The 20,490-nt window shown below is 41.7% G+C and overlaps 1 protein-coding gene across 3 annotated transcripts in view; it reads right to left on the reverse strand.

The window, feature by feature from the left end:
- Positions 1-20,490, reverse strand: part of LOC131676966 (lachesin-like) — a 144,803-nt gene that overhangs the window by 41,027 nt on the left and 83,286 nt on the right. For 2 of the 3 annotated variants that reach the window (XM_058956430.1, XM_058956422.1), the window contains 3 exons: positions 13,001-13,640; positions 11,680-11,739; positions 11,307-11,383 (listed from right to left, as the gene is read on the reverse strand). In XM_058956430.1, the coding sequence (XP_058812413.1) occupies positions 11,307-11,383; positions 11,680-11,739; positions 13,001-13,472 (609 nt within the window). In that variant the 5' untranslated portion in view covers positions 13,473-13,640. The remainder of the gene's footprint in view (positions 1-11,306; positions 11,384-11,679; positions 11,740-13,000; positions 13,641-20,490) is intronic. The other variant, XM_058956439.1, reaches the window with a different exon arrangement.

A 20,490-nucleotide genomic window follows, 5' to 3' on the forward strand; every position in this document is an offset into this window, starting at 1 on the left:
GATTGAAATAAATTTGCTTTTGTTATTTTAATTATAATACTTCGCTCATTTGCTCTGAATCTTGTCTGAATTTCAATAAATTATAGTATCGGTTAGTGAACAATATGAACTGTTTGTATTGTTTTATCAAATGGCTCGCAATCGTACTTTAATTTATTCAAAGCCCTGAACGTTCTATAAATATTCCAAACATTCTTTCTTCCGCTAGACCGTTTTATATTTCGATCTGTTTTGCCGTTGGACATGTTCACCAAATATAATCCTCTATAACCTCTTCAAATCTATATGTTGTAACATATGCATATATGTTAACCATTTTTAAGCAAAACATAAAAACTTTAATAATTGACGATACGTAGTACAACACAGCAATATCCATTTTGATTTGTGGGTTTAGTAGTGGGTTCTTTATAGAAATAAGATCTGCCGACAAAGGATTCAGGGATGTGAGTGGTGCTATGCAACAATGAATGGTGCGTTTAATTGAGGTGCAATACAAGTGCGGATACTGCTTATTTCTAATACTACAAACAAAACAGATATCACACTCTTGTTCGAGTTTGGATAAGATATAATAAATCCACATTTGTGCTGAACATGACGCCCGCGATTGACGAACCGTGCCTGAAAAGTTGAAGTGCCAATCACTGAGTTTGAGCTTAGTAAATGTGTTAATTTGTTGAGCTGAAACCATTCCATTGTCTAGTATAGTTTGGCCCGACAACAGTTTTTTAACTTATTTAATTTCTACGAAAATTACGGAATGTTCTTCTTCAAAACCAACACATCTTACAAACAACGATATATTGAAGATTGTACTTCAGTTTTGGAGGCTCTGAATTAGTTTTTCTATTATTGAAGCATCTTGGTGGAATGCTGGAAATAAAAATAAAAAGAAAAAATATTCTTTCAATCCCACCTGGAATTAAAAAGATTTTTTCTTCTTTTTTAGTATTGGATACTAAATTATTCAAACAGCCAAAGTTGAAAAAATACATCAAAATAGTGAATAATGCTACCTATTTCATTATTTCACGGCACTGCAATGAATTTCTATATGTTTATTTATGTGATCAGTTACTAATTATATATCAAATCCATCATTCGTTCGGTGACTCTCGAACCGATTGGTCGATCCGTGCAGTGTAACGTTGAAAAGAATAGTGCTAATTCGCTGCCAAAGTTATCTTGCGCATTCTCCATCTCGTCGAGGTTTCAGCATTTTTCTCTTCTTTTGTGTTTTGCGCGTTTACCGATATTCGGGCAGTAAGCAATGAAGCAGTGCACACCTAGTAAAAATCGTGTAAATTTACGTCTCCTGACCCTGACATATACGAGCATCAAATATGACTTAGTTTTACGTTTGGTTTTAACTTTACATGACGTTGATTTTTGTAAATCGTGTAATTTTACTCAACATATGGCATTTGTTTTCAATGGCAGTAAGTGTAATTTTATGTCATTGCGCATGTAAAGTATATGTTTCGTGTAAAATTAAACGGAACACGGCAATGTTTCGTCATTTCGAGAATTACGGGTTGTGAAATTATGTCATGTTTGCTATTACGTCAAAGATAAATTTCATAATTTTTTGGTGTGTGTATTTTTTTAATAATCCGTTTGCATACCGCTATAAAATCATACTTCCCATTCTTGTCTATAATACCAGCTTGCACTGGGCAATAGGCCCGTGCAAAAATGACTTCCCCTAATAATGATATTGCTCAAGTAAAGATAGATGTAGATATAGAATCACCTCCCCGACTGAAATCCTCCGCAACCGGGCCATTTGTGACCTTCTTCCGGACCAAAGACAAGAAATGTTTAAATCTGTTTCTCGAGTTCTAACGGAGCGACATTCAGCTGTAACAGAAATATCGAAAATTCGCCCTGATACGCTTCGGGTGGTTATGAATAGTTTGAAGTAGGCTACTGATATTGCTGCCTACGAGCTTTTTACGAAGGAGTACAGGGTATATGTACCATCATATAGGGTTAATCGGGAGTAGTCTCCGATCCGAGTTTGAATTGCGCGTACCTGCTGACACATGGGGTTGGCTGTTTTGAAAACCCCTTGCTCCAGCCAGCGAAGATAGTGATGTGCAAACGTTTGCACTTAGCTTCAATTGCAGCTGACGGGAAGACAATATACGTCAACTCAGACTCTTATCAGGTGGCCTTCGCCGGTTCTGCTCTACCTACCTACCTCCTCTTTGACCAGGTTAGTCTACCTGTTCGCCTGCACAAATTGCAAATAACTGGGACACACAGCCTCCCATTGTAGCAATAAGGTTTGTGGGAAATGCAGTGGGAATCATGTGGATGATTCCTGTGGAAGGGTAACTCACATGATCTCCCGACATATCCCGCGTACAAACAGCTCAAGGAGAAAGTTAAGTGTTCCCTTCAGGGACATTAGAAGCGATCATTAGCAGAAATGTTAAAGGTACCGAACCCCACGAACATCTATACCAACTTGTTTACTGACGAAAGCGACTGTGATGAACCCCAGGAGGGAAAATTTTCAGCTGTGCCTAGAAGCTATAGAAAAAGGAGGATCATGTTCTCTCCCAAGATTCATTGTGAAGGCCAGAAGGTGTCTCATCAAGGTCTTACAAAAATAACTACTCGAGGAAGTACTGGTGCAAAATCGAAGCAAGTAGCTGCTAGTCTCAGAAACCTCGGCACTTCCTGCAACATCAACAACTTCAAGTGTTCCCATATCTCAGCCTGAGAAAGAAACCAGTGCTAGCTTAATGAAATTCTCTGATATTGTGGACCGTATTTTTACAGCTTTAAATATATCTGACCATCTTAAAAGTATCCTAATAAGCTTTCTCCCCACAGTAAAAACATTCTTGATACAGTTGACTGCGAAATGATCCCTTATTTCAGCGATAAAATCCTTCGATGGCTCATTCAGCGAACAATGTCACGGATTTGATCACTGTTCTACAGCTCTACAGTGGAATAGCAGAAGCATTACCACCAAAATCGATTCTTTTAAAATTTTACTACATAACTTGAAATGCGATGCATTTGCATTATGCGAAACATGGCTGACTTCAGGAATCGATCTCAACTTTCACGATTTACATGTTGGATCGAGAAAACTCTTACGGAAGAGTACTATTGGAGATTAAAAAGTGCTATTCTTTCGATCGAATTGAAAGTTGTCGCTTGCCAAACTAGAATTACCTTGAACCTTTGCATTGCTCCCGCCTACATTCCCTTTAGAGCCTAGCTACCGACGACTTTACGATATTGCGTAACTCCTTCCCTCACCGGGGCTAGTTTTAGCTAATTTCAACTCCCACGGTACGGCCTTCTGAACAGAGCTTGGAAAACGAATCAGCTGAAAAAGAACCAACACTCTTCATTCGTTCTTCGCTTCACGAACATACCACCTATTGAGCCATTCACCACTGAGCTGCGGAGTTGACGGCTTTGGTTCACCACCACCGAGGCTGGTGAATCATTGCTGTTCTATAGTGTAGGTATATGCGCATAGCGTAATAGTACCCGTTGCTCATTCTCTCTCCCATTCGAAGAGATATCAACCGCTGTGCATCATTCGTTCTCCATAGCAAGCTGTCTATAGGCACCCAGATTCTCTTTGCTTGTTGGGTGCGAATGTAGGTACGAAAAATGATGCCGCCCAGCTGCCCCGGAGAACAGCGCTCATAACGAGAATGTGCTTGCTGTCTTTTATTATTTTTATTCGAGCTAGGTACATGTTCTGTGCGCTTTTCATATGCAATATGTTTTAGTTTTGTCTTCAACCTATTGAATCTGTCGAATGGTGAAAATACAAATAGGGCTAAGGGAACATGGGGAGACTTTACCAAGCACGAAATTCAACAATTATTAATAACATGTTCCATTTAGTACTTATTTTTTTATATATTAATATTTGTTTCGATCCCATCAGCTAATTTTTCATCTTCTTCATTTAGTTTTTCATCTTGCTCCTTTACGGAGGTGTGGCTTATACTTGAAACTTTGAACGCGATTATATTTGCGATATTTGCGGTGACTACGAGTGCCGAAAGAGTTTGCAACCGATTTCAAAACTTTATTTTTGTTTGTTCGCAATTTAACTGCCGTGTCCTTGAACGATTCCATTTTTTCGTCAAAATTTTCATATTAATGTTATGGATTTGTTAATAAATTTTTTCAGGTGAAAATCGTGTTTTTTTGGAAAAATCGTTCCCGTTTCCAAAAAGAAGAGAATATTTTTTCAATCAATCGTTCAAGGACACCACAGATAGATACACTAATGATTTTATGGCTGATTTTGTGACACGTGAACCTGCAATGTAATCAGTACAGTTAATCCAAAAAAAGAAATTAAAAAAATCAAAGCTCATGAAATGCAATCGTTTTATATTTTTAACTAGTACTAAGAACCTCAACAATATGGGAAGAAAAGATAACAGCATGTTATATGCCATTGTTTTTTGTTCTGATATTTCAAAATTCTCTTGGTACAGCTCCCGCAGTGGGCAGACTTGAGCAGAAAAAAAACGATCACAGAAAAACTTTTGTAACTTTTGAAAAAATAAATTATCAATTCTGAAAAAATCATTAATACACATAATAATTTTGCATATTACATTTCAACGAGTTTTGGAAGACATTCAATTATTAAACCAAAAACAATTTGTCTTAAGGAATACAATATATTTTAAAATATTCATAAGCCAGTCGTTGTTCAAGTTCAACTCAGGGGGGCTTTTTGGTATTACACAGAACTAGAAAAAATCGTAAAAATTTACGTGTTCTGCTCCTGACATATACGAGTATCGAAAAAGGTTAAAGATTTAATTTTAATTTCACATTACTATTAATTTCGTAAAATATGTTTGATTTGAATGTCAAGGAATGCAATTTGTTAAATTGTGTTTTTATTAACCAGTTGACAAATTTTGAATGATAGGATAGTAATATTGATGGAATAGGAGAAAACTATAGTGTGATTTTTTCCATTTAACAAAATTTGAAAACATTTTTGGTTACCTAGTCGCAAAAAAAATCTCGGGTGACTTAGAATAAATGCATTAAAGTCAACTGTCAAGATTCATTTGGAGGATATTCCGAATAAAACTTTATTCGCCAAGCTCGGAATAATTGCAGCGAACTAATCTGTCCAGATCACTAAAGCATTAAAGCGGGATACTAATTTCTTCCCAAAGATTGAAAGGCATGTGTAATTTTACTATCCCTGCTCAATTTTAGACGAAGCTCAAAGTAATTTTCTGATTATTAAATATTCCACAATATGCCGTACATTTTAAACACTCCGTTAGTAGGTACCCCAATTTAATCAGGAGTCATAAATCTTGCTCATCAAATTTGTGGTTAATATTATATTTGTTAACATTTAACCTTGTCCCAAAGATTGAAGGGCATGTGTAATTTTACTATCCCTGCTCAATTTTAGACGAAGCTCAAAGTAATTTTCTGATTATTAAATATTCCACAATATGCCGTACATTTTAAACACTCCGTTAGTAGGTACCCCAATTTAATCAGGAGTCATAAATCTTGCTCATCAAATTTGTGGTTAATATTATATTTGTTAACATTTAACCTGTCTGTACAACATGTAGGAAAAAAATGTAGTACATCACAGTTTGAAACATATATTGTTCTTGTTAAATGCGAATAACTTATAACCAAGCTTATAACCACTTCGTTTTGGTTCACGATTATAAAATTCCAAATATTCGTAAGCTAGAGATACAATGTTAGAAAAAATTGAACCTATATGTGTTGGGCTGAATCATCTGAGGAACCAACATCCAAAAAATTGATAAAATGCATATCGATGTTTGAATATCCGAGATTTCCATAAATTTATAAAGCATCGTGAACACAAGTTGAAATTTTTTCCCCTCAAACCTTAGCAGAATCAAATAAGCGGTACCTGTTGCCTAATGTCCGCTCCACAAGCCATATGTTCCTAGCTGACGTAGCGAAAGAAGCGGAAAACCGCTAATATGGCTAGAAGAATTTTATATTCAGATTCAGCATTACACAATGAATCTGAATGATTCAACAGCTTGCACGTTCTTGAACCAATTCCACAAAATAATCAACCAAGCAAAGAGGGACCACTATTCAAGAGAGAAGAGAATACTGATATCCTCTCTCAGTGATACTCACAACTGTTCATCATTATAATGATACGTGCTTATGCAAGCGTGTGTGGATATATTCGTTCCTGTTTCTGTTTCCTCGTGTTGTTGCTTCGGTATCCATAGCGGCAATTCATTCGGTTGGGGTGAAGGCAAGCGTTTTACTGAACTGTATTGTGGTTCGTTCGGAATGAATTTGAATGAATGGTGAATCTCGACTCCCCTGGGCAGTTCCAGTGTCACCCCGTTGCACGTTTTAATCCAGAGCGTTGGGCTCTGTATGGAACCCTGAGGTACTCCCGCCGTAACCCTAATCGACCTATGCCCCATGTTCGTCTCGTAGACTAGTACTCTGTTCTAATGATAACTTTTCAGAACCCTGCTCAAATAGTCCGGGACCTGCATTCTGTGCAGCGCTACGGCGATTGCCATCCAGCTGGCGTTGTTGAACGCTTTCTTCACGTCGATCGTCAACGCGGCGCAGTAGCGATTACCCCTTCTCCTTTGCTTCAATGCTTTGCCCGCGCTCGTGATGGCTGTGTCCGTTCTCACTTTCGGCCTCTCTGGTCAGCCTGTTAAAGATTACCCTTTCCAGAGGTTCACCAGGAGTATCCAGCAAGCATATAGGCCGACATGATGCTGGGTCTCCTAGTGGTTTCTCTGGTTTCGGCAGCAACACCAGCTTCTGCATCTTCCATCTTTCCGGGAAGTAGCCTTCGTCCAGGCTTTTCTGTAGAACAACCTAAACAGAAGTTCTGAACGATAATCGATCTACCTTACTCTACGAGCTTTGCGACAACTTCAATATGACCATTTTGAACACGGGTGAAGTGACACGAATTCCGGCTTCCCCAGCGCGCCGAGTTTTGAAATTTAATATCAAAATAACTGTTTTAAAATTATAACGTGATTGAATTTTAGAATTGTCATAGGAAAACGAAAGTGACTACTAATTCTGCTACTCGCTTCCGCATAATCGAAAGAAGAAGGGGCGTTGTCTTTATTAGGTTTTACACCAACCGATGTAACCCCACGAAATGAGCCGGATGCACTTCGTTTGACAATTCTTGGTAGTTTGTTTATATGGGAGTTACGTGAGTTCGAGTGTAACAGATAAGCACCCGTTGCACTCGAACTCACGCAACTGACAAGTAAACAAACCACCGAGTATTGTCAAACATGAACTTCATTCATTATGCGTTCATTTGTGTCGTCATCTTGTAGAACTCAATTGTACTGCTTTGTATCGAAGGAGACAGCGAAGGTGAATTCAGTGAATTCCAATGTTAATTGAATGGATATGATAATTTGAGGTCCTGGTGAGGCTTCCAGTAGTTAAGCATGTTTAAATTTGTTCAAAAAAGACACACAGATGATCTCGACGAATTGACAGATTTATATGAGTATTTAAACCATTTGTTTAATATAGAGTTCGTACCGCGTGAAAATCACGTTCCAGTCAAAATTACGCAATACGGCACTTTGCCGTTCGCTTCTTCCGCTTTATTAAGAATGAATACACTTTACAGAAATTAACTAAATTTCTAGTCGTCGCTTTTGCATTTGAGCTACCATCGATACTCCAAGGATTATAATGGGTAAAAGATATCCCATCATCTGTAGCAAAGTATTATTGTAGTAAAACTCTGCACTCCGAAAAGAAAAACTTAGTTTTCCGATGTCACTACGCATCCAACATGCGAAAGGGTTTTTCCCCACTCGCAACAGTTTCAAAGTGAATGACTCTCCACTTCTTCCGCTAATTAACAACAAAACACCTTTGGAATTCGAACCACGAAACCCATTTTTACCCTTGTTTAATTTATTTAATAAGTTTCTTGAGGGTAACATTGTCCCTCAAGACTAGAGGCAAGCTAAGGTCATCGCCATGCAAAAACCAGGAAAACCAGCCTCCGCAAACCAAAATTCGTATCGATCGATTGCAACCCGAGCAAACGAAAAGCCCATAATACCCCCATGCTCATGGGGTTTGACATGGGTGTTTGAAATGGGTTCAACCCATGAAAACACCATCACAATGGTCCGGTAGATCCCATATAAAATACCATATGTTGGTGTATTTATGGGTTATTGAGACCATTTTATGGTGTCTTGATGGTTGTGAATTTTGGCACGGACCATGTTTAAGGTCTTTTCAAGGGGCTATGTGGTGTTTGAACCAATGAGTAGTTCTTCGGGAATGCTGTCCTGTATCCGGAAGTTGTTTAAGAAAATGATCCTATTCTGCCTCGACAGTTGGGTCGAAGTAAATGGTTTACTGTCAGATACACAATTTGGCTTCCGCAAAGGCAAAATACCTTGAACAAATTGTCTCCTGGGGCCCAACAGCCCCACATGGCCCAAAATATCAATTTCTTCATATTGCCATAACCGTGTCAATTTCCCTCATGCTTCTGATTCAACTGTATTTTTTGGCACATCCATGAAAGACTAGATTCGTGGAATCCCGGATCACATACGTCCGCAACTTATCTTAAACATCTTTCATTGTAAATTTCAAGAAGTCGACTGCAACAAGAGGTTTTACACCGACAGGTCTAGTCTTAATAGTTCCACTGTCGGTATATTCAATCAAAACCTCGCCGCCTCATTCAAATTCAATGATCCTGCTTTAGCATACGTCGCAGAACTCGCTGCTATCCAGTATACTTTTGGGATGATTGATACGTTGCCCATCGGTCAGTACCTGATTGCTTCAGACAGCTTCGGCTCAATAGAAGCTCTCCGTTGAATGAAACCTAGAAAGCACACTACATGTTTTCTGGGGAAAATGTGGGAGCTCCTGTGTGCTTTGTCTGTAAGATCGTACAAGATCATCTTAGTTTGGGTTCCCTCGCATTGCACCATCCCAGGTAATGAAGAAGCGTACTCTTTGGCTAAGGCGGGCGCTTTAGAAGGTGACTTCTATGAAAAACCAGTCTGCTTTAATGAATAATTTAATATTTCAGAGGACGCTAGAAAGACATCTTGGAGTAATGGAGAGTTAGGGCGGTTGCTACATTCTATTTTCCCGAAGATATCAACGAAATCTTTATTCAGATGAATGGGTGTGGGTCGGAATTTCATTCGTGTGATGCTCGGCTTATGTCCAATCACTACACGTTAGGCGCTCATCTTCGACGCATTGGGCTCACAAATAGCGGTATTTGCGCTTGTGGTAACGGTTATCACGACATCCAACATATTGTCTGGGCACGCGTCGTGTACTGTTCTGCCAGATGTCAACTATTGGATTCCATTCGGGCCCGGGAAGATCGCCCCATGTCCCTGTTCGAGGTGTACTGGCAAGCGGCGATCTCCTCTTTATGTCTCTTGTACACACCTTCCAAAAAACCATATATACAGATTTAACTGCTCCTGTCATTCTTCTTATCATTGTCAGAAATGCGCTCTTCTGCCTGTACCGTACACCAACGATGGTTTGATGCGACATCAAGCTCACATAAAATATCTTTGTCGACTTAGTCAACAAACACGGGACATACAGCACAAACATCACACACGCAGTGCGGGTTTTTTGCCGATCCGCATCTGAACCGTACAACAAAATCGTCTGGAGGAACCCTTGTCGACTCAACGAGGACCACCCGGTGTCCTAATACATGACGCTTCCTGATAAAGACAGTCCGAGTCTGTAATCCTTACCGTTGATTTCTAGATGCCGAAAAGTGAAAGATTATATCCCCCTCTATAAGCTTTATCCACCCTCGCACCCTATCTCTGATACCCAGATGTTAGAATTCACTCCATCCTCCTGAATATCATCCCAAAAGCTATTGGCCCCTCCCTGTCCTTGTGTATGTATAAAATTGCTGTAAAATTTCTTTAGTTTCACTATAAAAATATAATAATAATTAAATGTGTAGTTTTAAGAAATTCAAAACAGAAAAACAAAAATAAGGCAACTTTAAGCTAACGCAAACGTGCTTTATCAAATAGAAATGAAAAAAGAAGTATCAAATCCATCCGGTGTTACTGGTTTCACATGCTTATATGCCTCCAAAAGTCCGATGCGTACTTGTCCCCCATGTTCACGGTTACCTCACCTAACATTACGGTACTGCAAAATGGAACTTGTGGTGAATTAGTTGAGTTTTTCGAATAACACAATATAGAAATGTTTGGATTCCGGGAGAGTTCTAGAGTTCAACAATGGCGGTGAACATTGTAAAACTTAAGGTGGCGAAAGCAAATAAAAGAAACATGCCGCTCTTTGACGTTTCATTACGTATGAAACCGTGCAACTAGGATATTTATGATTTGAGAAATATACCAAGAGTACTATCGTACGTCAAACATTCGCATCTATAATGAACCAAATTTCAATGCATGGATTTATCATAGAATTACGGAAATAGTGCCTATTGTTCGAAGGTTATGCTAAATTTCAAGATAGCAAAATTAAATTCAAGGTGGCTACTTTTCCATGACGTTTTATTATGTTTTTCCCGGGTTAGAAAAATTTCTCATTCTATGTGCAGAGTTGGGAAGAGAATCTAGGCAATCGACTTGCTCTCCTGCTTATGAATCAGTATTTATAACACTATAAAACAATCTAAGAACTAATTTGCCGACTAAAATTAAAATCGGTAAAATAGTTCTGGACTCTACTAATACTCGTAAGTTAAGAATGATAATATAATTAAATCTTTTAAAAATCAATGAAAACTATGTTTTTCGCGTCTATATACATTAAAAAAGACCAGAGTGTGATACCTGTTTGTCTGTGCTATTACTGTGCATTATTATTTTCAGTTTGTAATTACACTACGGTGCGTCACTAACTGTATCTGTTTGATGCTGGTGCTGACTCTAAACTATAGTGAAACAAGGTGTGTAAAGCAACACAGTGCCGTCGATGGATCAGTGGTTTTTTTGTGTAGACTAGTAGTATCACTGATTCGAAAGAGGTGCAGTTTTTGTTTTGGTTCCATACGATATACTTGCGTGGTGCGATGGTGCTGTTTTACTTTCTGATCGGGTGCGCTGGTGCAATTGCTAAGTGGGGCTTTGGTGCACAGGTGCAAGTAACAGTGCCAGATGCCGGGTATGCGGAGGTGCGAAGAAGTACAATACGAGGGAAACGGTGTGTCGACCACAAACTCAAGGAAGAATTTATACCATATTGAAAAAACCGATACATACCCTAGCTGGAGTTGCCTCCCCACTCACCCTATAACCACCAAGGTTATTCACGACGCACGTAAACGTGGCGTCACGTCCTGCAGAAATGAGAAAGCAAAGAATCGAGAATGGAATTTAATTTATTACTAAGTTTGTCAAAGATTTATATATTTGGCGAGGTGGTGAAAATAAGAACTGGATGGAAGACCACATATTGCAAGACTGTCGACGTTGTTTTGATAAATAGTGATAGTAGAACTACCTTTGACCGGGCGGACGCTGTGATCTGCCTGGAATGATGGTTTCATTCATAAGGGGTCGCACAAGTCAAAGTAACAAACCAACTTTGGTAGCGACAAGTCAAGCCTTATGTGGTCTTTGTTGGAATACAAACCTTTTGCTACCGTAACATTTTCCAGTGGGTATACAAAATCAGGCTCAAATGCTGCCACTGCTGTTGTGGTAATGCGGTTGATGGGTCGAAGGTCCAGCGGGTCAGTGTAAAGAGAAAGCGATAAATTGAAAATCCTACGATTGGGTTGAAGAGCATTACATGAAAAGTAATTAATTCAATTTCGTTATGTAGCTAGTTAGTTGGGTATATACACTTTGGTTCAGACAAATAATATAATCCAGCAAAATTTAACCACAACGTTTTGCCAAACTCTAGCGAAGGACTCCGAACAGACTCGATATTATATTTGTTCTAAAATATATTTACGTGGAATGTTATACAAATGCATGGTACTAATTCATAATGAGTTTGCATTTCCGTTGGGTTGACTTTCAGAATTCTATCTTTGAAACCAAGCTCAGTCTAGCCGATGTTGAACTATAATTAAAACATTTTAATCTCCCCCTCGACCAAAATTTATTTGTGTATTTTTTTAAATAGGCTAGACGAGCCCTTATCCATTTCAATAGTCAGGATGCCCCATTTCCTCGTTGATTTTTCGGTTTACAGTGATTGGATTGTGCTTAATAGTACAGCAAAAATCTAGGCTGGAGAATTAAAAAAGTCGCGTTTGAGCAAAGCGAAAAGACGAGTCCAACGCGTCCTTGTTCACCCTACCATTGAATACTATACAGTGGCATTACAAATTAACTCGAATGGTCATTATTGACAGTTTGCTTGCGCTGTTTACATGGACTTAGAGAAATTCTTTGCAATTTGCTTCGAGCGAATCTAGTCATCCAAAAAAAATTTCCAGGTCCATGTAAACAGTACTAGTGAACTGCTAAGGAAAGTGAGGTTAAGTGTGTCAGAAGAGAACCCAATTCTGGAGAAAAATTAGAATAGGATGTAAGTAACATTGAGCACAACTCTTGTAAGCTAATTATAGCTTTCAGAAAAGGCTCATATTTGACATAAAGTTTGTTGAGTCAACTATTTTAATGAATTAGCAATGTTTCGAAATAAGGGGGAAAATGGTAGCGGTCTAAAATTCATCCGAACCATCATGCGCTGTCAGGCCCCGTCCAAAAATTGTTCAAAAATCACTTCGTCAACCGTTTAATATAGTTTCTCAATGTAGTAGCCTTCGACAAAGTTGTAAGCAACAGATCTATTTTTCCGAATCTCACATTTGATATTTTCTATTCTAGGTTATAGACATTGTTTCATAGAAGACAAAAACAACATTTTTTATCACGATAATATAGTAATCGATATTGATAATTCTTATAACGTAGTAAAGCAAAGGCCATTATCTTACCATCTGCTATAATTACTACAAGTGCTATGTACAACACGATCACAGTTTGTAGTAATTGGGAACGAAACAATTTTACACTAAAACTAATCGGATGGCTCCAACTGCTGTTCTGCTGACAGATGTGATACTGTTTGCTCTGCTGCGACCGTGCTGTTAGCGATGGACCACCATTCGCCGTATCACCATCACAGGCACGCGCGGTGGACACACTACTGCTGGCCTTCAAGTTTCGTACAGAAACAGAGCAAGCTACCCTCGCCACGTCTTCCAGCACCGCAGCTGGGTCAGATTTCGCTAGCTCACCTTCACCATCGCCGTAATCTGCACTAGTTACCACCTTTTCCGGTTTCACCTTCCACACCCCACAACTACCGTCCGCTGTGCCGGAAGTTAAATTAATTCTACGACTGTTGTCACTGCGATGATGTTTATGATGATGTTTATGTTTGCACTCGTGAAGTTTTATCGTCATCTTGACTGTTTTTGCATTATTTTACATTTTCCTCACCCGGCCAGCCCCACTTTGCTTGGTAGAGGAATGTGGAATGCGATTTTTTTCGTGTCCTGTCGCAAAGCCAGCACAGAGGTAAAATTTCAACCACTATGTGTCTCTAGTGTTCTGGTTGGTTGCGGATACCGTCTGTAACAGAAAAGAAAGAAAAAATTGTTAGTATTTTCGATGCTAGAACGTGGCACGGATAGACGCGTCGAATACAAAATTTATATCAAAAAAGTTTCTCTTCCGTCGTACTCCAAGCTAGCGTATAGTTACCAGAAGATCGCTCTACGATTGTTGTTTCAAGCGAACTAGCAGAACGTGGCGAAAAGAATCGTAATGTAATATTCAACATGTTGCAGGATTCTTTTCCCTCGTCTGTCGTGACAAGATGACGCGCTATGATGGTGGTGATTATGATACTTTTATGCTTTTATTTGCGGTTTTGCTTTTTCGTCCTTTCAGCTGCGAAGTATGTACACGGATTTATTTCTAGTTTCATGTCTGGATCGGAAGCAGCTTTCAAAACAATTTAATAGTGGAAATATCTTAATTTCTCATGAGAGCTCGTAGATTGCTGACCTGATGTATGGAATCTTCAAGACATGCCAGATGGATGATTAGGGTTTTGAGCAAATTATCCACCAGCAAACTTTTTTTTTGTTTAGGAACATCCAGGCACTATTCTCAAAGTATTTTTATTTTTTGGTTCAAAACATTCTAAAAATGCAGTTGGCTTAAACTTTTGAAGTAGAATATTTCATGAAATTAGAATATGTTCTTGGAATGGCGCGTTTCGCCGGATTACAGAAACAAAGCATAATAAAATCGTTGACGGTTGATTCAATTAAACATAAGCAACACTCCCGACAGTCGGCTGTTCGGAGTTTAAGTTGCATTCTTTACAAACCGAGCATTTCCGAATAAATTCAATAAACGATAAATCTACCATCAATTCTCGGCAGCCGGCTTTCACATTCAAATCTGAATTTTTCACCAACTTTTTGTACTTTTTTTATTTATTAACAGATTAAGGCCGAAGTGGCCTGTGCCGTATACAAAAGATTCCTCCATTCCACTCGGTCCATGGCCGCGCGTCGCCAGCCACGCAGTCTGCGAAGGGTCCGCAAATCGTCTTCCACCTGGTCGATCCATCGTGCTCGCTGCGCGCCACGTCTTCTTGTACCGGTCGGATTGCAATTGAGAACCGTTTTCACCGGGCTATTGTCCGACATTCTGGCTACGTGCCCGGCCCACCGTAGCCGTCCGATTTTCGCGGTATGACAGATGGGCGGCTCCCCCAACAGCTGATGCAACTCATGGTTCATTCGCCGTCTCCATGTGCCGTCTTCCATCTGCACTCCACCGTAGATGGTACGCAGCACTTTCCGTTCGAAGACACCAAGTGCGCGTTGGTCCTCCACGAGCATGGTCCAGGTCTCGTGCCCGTAGAGAACTACCGGTCTAATCAGCGTCTTGTAGATGGTCAACTTCGTACGACGGCGAACTCTGTTCGACCGAAGTGTTTTGCGGAGGCCAAAGTAAGCACGATTTCCTGCCACGATGCGTCTACGAATCTCTCTGCTGGTATCATTGTCGGCTGTCACCAGTGAGCCCAAGTACACGAACTCTTCAACCACCTCGATTTCGTCGCCACCGATGCAAACTCGCAGCGGGCGGTTCTCATTCTCTTCTCGTGAACCTCTTCCTATCATGTACTTTGTCTTCGACGTGTTGATGGCAAGTCCGACGCGCTTGGCTTCTCTTTTCAGTCTGATGTAGGCTTCCTCCATCTTCTCAAAGTTTCGTGCAATAATATCAACGTCATCGGTGAAGCCAAGTAGCTGAACGGACTTTGTGAAAATCGTACCACTCGTGTCGATCCCTGCTCTTCTTATTACACATTCCAGCGCGATGTTGAATAACAGACACGAGAGACCATCACCTTGCCGTAACCCTCTGCGTGATTCGAAGGGACTCGAGAGCGTCCCTGAGACACGTACTACGCACATCACCCGATCCATCGTCGCCTTCACTAATCGCGTCAGTTTGTCCGGGAATCCGTACTCGTGCATAATCTGCCATAGCTGATCTCGATCGATAGTGTCGTATGCGGCTTTGAAGTCGATGAACAAATGATGTGTGGGCACATTGTACTCGCGGCATTTCTGCAGTACTTGACGAAGAGCGAACACCTGGTCCGTGGTAGATCGTTCCCTCATGAAACCCGCCTGGTACTGCCCCACGAACTCTCTTGCAATTGGTGATAGTCGACGGCATAGTATTTGGGAGAGTACCTTGTAGGCGGCGTTTAGCAGGGTGATTGCTCGGTAATTACAGCAATCCAGCTTGTCGCCCTTTTTGTAGATAGGACACACGACACCTTCCATCCACTCCTCCGGTAAAATCTCCTCCTCCCAAATCTTGGTAATCACCCAGTGCAGCGCTTTAGCCAGTGGCTCGCCACCGTGTTTTAGTAGCTCACTTGGTATTTGGTCAACCCCAGCGGCTTTATTATTTTTGAGCCGGCTAATCTCCTCCTCGATTTCTTGGAGATCCGGAGCCGATAGTGTAATGTCTTCCGCGCGTGCTCCCAGGTGCGTTGCCGTGCCATCCTCGTCGTCTGCTGCATCGCCGTTCAGGTGTTCTTCGTAGTGCTGCCGCCACCTCTGGATCACCTCACACTGGTCCGTGAGAAGATTCCCGTTTGTATCTCTGAACATGTCGGTCTGTGGTACGTGGCCCCTGCGCGAGCGGTTCAACTTCTCGTAGAATTTCCGTGTGTCTTTAGCGCGGTACAGCTGCTCCATCGCTTCGCGATCTCGGTCTTCCTGCTGGCGCTTTTTGGCCCGGAAAACCGAGTTCTGCCTGTTCCGTGCCTGTTTATATCGCACCTCGTTCGCCCTCGTGCGGTGTTGCAGCATTCTCGCCCATGCTGCATTCTTCTCTTCGACTAACTGCTTGCATTCGCCGTCGTACCAGTCGCTTCTTCGGTCCGGGCCCACCGTACCTAGTGCAGTGGCTGCGGTGCTACCTATGGCGGATCGGATATCTCTCCAGCCATCTTCAAGGGCAATTGCGCCTAGCTGCTCTTCCGTTGGTAGTGCCACTTCCAACTGCTGCGCGTATTCTTGAGCCACTCTGCCATCTTGTAGCCGCTCGATGTTTAGCCGCGGCGTTCGGCTTCGACGAGAGCTATGCACTGTCGAAAGTTTTGAGCGCAAGCATACTGCAACCAGGTGGTGGTCCGAATCTATATTCGCACTGCGATAAGTGCGGACGTTTGTGATGTCCGAGAAGAATCTACCGTCGATTAGAACGTGGTCGATTTGATTTTTTGTTACTTGGTCCGGTGATCTCCAGGTGACTTTGTGGATATCTTTGCGAGGGAAGAAGGTGCTTCGGATTACCATTCCACGGGAGGCTTCGAAGTTCACACATCGTTGGCCGTTGTCATTTGATACGGAATGCAGGCTGTTAGGCCCGATCACCGGTCTGTACATTGCCTCCCTTCCTACCTGTGCGTTCATGTCGCCGATGACAATTTTTACGTCTCGCAGAGGGCAACCGTCGTATGTCTGCTCCAGCTGCATGTAGAACGCTTCTTTCTCGTCGTCGGGTCTCCCTTCGTGTGGGCAGTGCACGTTGATGATGCTGTAGTTGAAGAAACGGCCTTTGATCCTCAACTTGCACATCCTTGCGTTGATCGGCTGCCACCCGATCACACGTTGGCGCATCTTGCCCAGCACTATGAAGCCGGTTTCGGCTCGTTGGTTGTATCACAGCTCTGGTAGAAGGTAGCCGCTCGATGCCCGCTTTTCCACACCTTCTGTCCCGTCCAGCAAAGTTCCTGCAGCGCCACGATATCGAAGTTGCGGGGGTGTAGCTCGTCGTAGATTATCCTGTCACATCCTGCGAAGCCGAGCGATCTGCAGTTCCATGTTCCGAGTTTCCAATCGTGATCCTTTATTCGTCGCCTGGGTCGTTGCCGATTGTTCTGGGTCGTATTCTCTTCTGTATTGTTCGTTATGTGGGTTTTTTAAGGGGCGGCTTATAGGGCCTACGCCAACCACCTGTCTCGCCGGTGGGCCATCGTGCCAGGACTGCTTAGGGTCCCACCTGGGCACCAGGACAGGTTTACACCTTCCGAAGAAGGGTAACCCCCCCTTCCCTGCCAGCATACGACCAAAGTTCCCACCGGGGTTGGTTACCCGACCTTCACTAAGGTTACTCGGATCCCAGTCGACGCCACGAGGAGGCCAGGGCTAGGAGTTACTGGGCAGGAAGCTAAGGACCGCAAGTGGGGTCTATTTTATGCCTTCAGGTACAAGAGGCTTACGCACTGCCCAGTCATTGCCGACCATCGGCAGCCGGCTGCCCAGATCAATAATCACATGATAACAGTTCTGAGAATGACAGATCGTATCACTTGTCAAGGTGAATCCAGATTTTGTCTAACTCTATACCCCACCCTACTAACAAAAACACCTTCCCGTGGCAAACGTGGAGATGCAGAGGTATACACGGTCTCCATAACAACGTTTGTTACACTAACATCCCTTCCCATCCCCGATGACTGTAAGGACGTGGCCGGCGCCGTTATTGACATTTCAAAGTATAGAACTCTCGAAACGTGCACATTGAGGATGGATAGCTACTCCCAGGCCCCATTCGTTGATTCTCTGTGCAACTTCGCTTGTTCTGGTCAATCACGGAGTAGCAACTACGAATTGTACGGTCATCATGCTCATGCTCATGCTCAGAATATTTCATGAAATTAGAATATCTGAACCAGTGTTGTCGGGATAATACTCCGGTTCTTCGTTTGGCACTACAAGTAGTAACGTCGAATTGTTGAAAGTACAGGTTAAAAAAAATAATGGCAGACCCCAAGTGATAGGGCGGCCAAGATGATTATGCCAAAATTTCTGATTTTCGTACAGTTAACTAAACAATAAAATTGAGTTTCACAGTGTTTATCTTCCCCAAATCATCTCAGGACTGCACACTGTCCATGGTTCGGACTGGATGCTGCTGGTTGCGGTTTCTCACCGCTTCCGACGGCCGCGTTCTCTTGCAGCGTATCGTTTTCCTTGGCGGTGAAGCAGTCCGTAGTCATTTGGAGGTCACTCAGTTTGCCTTTTCTCGCGCAATCGTGCACGACTATGACGCTTATTTCTATATGTTCACAGTTGGATTGTTCACATCGTGTTTTTCGGTATACGCTTCTTTGTTAGTTGTGCTGGTTGTTGGTTTGAGGGTGCTGGGTACGATCGTTGTTGAGTGAGTATTGGTTGCTATCTCATCGTTGTTGAGTGACTATTTGTTGCTGTCCCTGCAGCTTTTGCAGCCGTGGTTTAGAATATAATGACTATGTGCAGGTTTTGGGCATACAGGGTGGCTGTTATGAAGTGTTACCAGCTTTAATCCGGCACATCTGTCAAACTTCTCATGTGACCTACGACAATTTTGCTGTGAGGGTAGCTATTACCTTTTTGTATCGTTTGTAGAGGTTTTGACTTGGGGTCTTTCGCCTTTTTGGACTGGTTAGGAAATATTGCAACCCTATGTGCGGGGTTAGGAACCGTTAGGTACATGGTAATCGACTTACCAACTACGGTATGTGTCGACCCTAATATTCTATTTGACAATCCATCAAAGGCATTGACCCGGACGATAAATTGAACAAAACAGAGAGAGCGAAATTTTTTTAAGGCCCCCCCCATCTCTCTCTCTCTTTCTCTTTCTCTCTCTCTCTGTCTCTTTTCTATCGCATCTATCTAGCTATTTCTGTATCCATTTCTAAGTTGTGTGATAAGATCTTCTGCCAATCTGAAATATTTATTAATTGTAATTGCGAAGGTTTGAGAAAACAAAACTATTTTTTGTCTGCTGCTACATCAACTCAACTTTAATTCAATTGTATTCATAGCCTGTATCTACACTATAATTAAGGAAATTCATAGCTATATCAGAAAAATATTTGGCTTAACTGGGTAATATGAAAGTTTGACGATGAAAATTTTCAAAAGAGGCATTCCACGTGCGATATTTAAACTATTCGTATCTCTATTGAATTTTGAATGAAATATATGCTCAAAGACTGAAAGCTGAAGCCAGCAGGATTGGACTTGCCATCAACGTTTCGAAGACAAAATACATGAGAGGAAGAGGTTCTAGAGACGACAATGTGAACCTCCCACCCGAGTTCGGATTGACGGTGACGAAATCGAGATGGTCGACGAATTAATGTATTTGGGCTCACTGGTAACCGACGACAATGATAACAGCAGAGAAATTCAGAGACGGATCTTGGCGGGAAATCGTGCCTACTTTGGACTCCGGAGGACGCTCCGGTCGAACAAAATTCGCCGCCGCACGAAGTTGATTATCTACAAGACGCTGATTAAATCGGTGGTCCTCTACGGCCACGAGACCTGGACTATGTTCGTGGAGGACCAACGCGCCCTTGGAGTTTTCGAACAAAAGGTGTTGCGTACCATCTATGATGACGTGCAGATGGAAGACAGAACGTTGCGCAGGCGAATGAACCATGAGTTGTATCAGCTGCACATTCGTTGTATTGGTACGAACTTTCATGAAAAATAACGGATCAAAGACCAAAAATATCCACAAATTAGATCCAGCAAAAGAAGTCTCCCAAAGTACCCACTCTCGATGGGGGATGCAACTAAAATGTGTCTTCTAACTTATCGTCGTCCATATCTGGATATACTGAGTAGTTGGAACCATTTCTTTTTCACAGTATTGGTCTGTATAGGACTCATTTATCCATATTTCCTGCACAAGAATTCCGAACGAAACAATATGAAAGCTATAAGGATGGATGGAAAGAAACTGCATTGCAATCAAATGAATGCACGGCTTTTATGCTATCGACATAGCCTAGACATTTCACACTATTTACTTAAATGCAAATAAAAACTTTGAAATATCTACCTGTCTCATTCACGAATCGCATTCTCCCTGTCGT

This window comes from Topomyia yanbarensis, chromosome 1, assembly GCF_030247195.1.
Source record: "Topomyia yanbarensis strain Yona2022 chromosome 1, ASM3024719v1, whole genome shotgun sequence".
In the NCBI taxonomy this organism is placed as follows: Eukaryota; Metazoa; Arthropoda; class Insecta; order Diptera; family Culicidae; genus Topomyia; species Topomyia yanbarensis.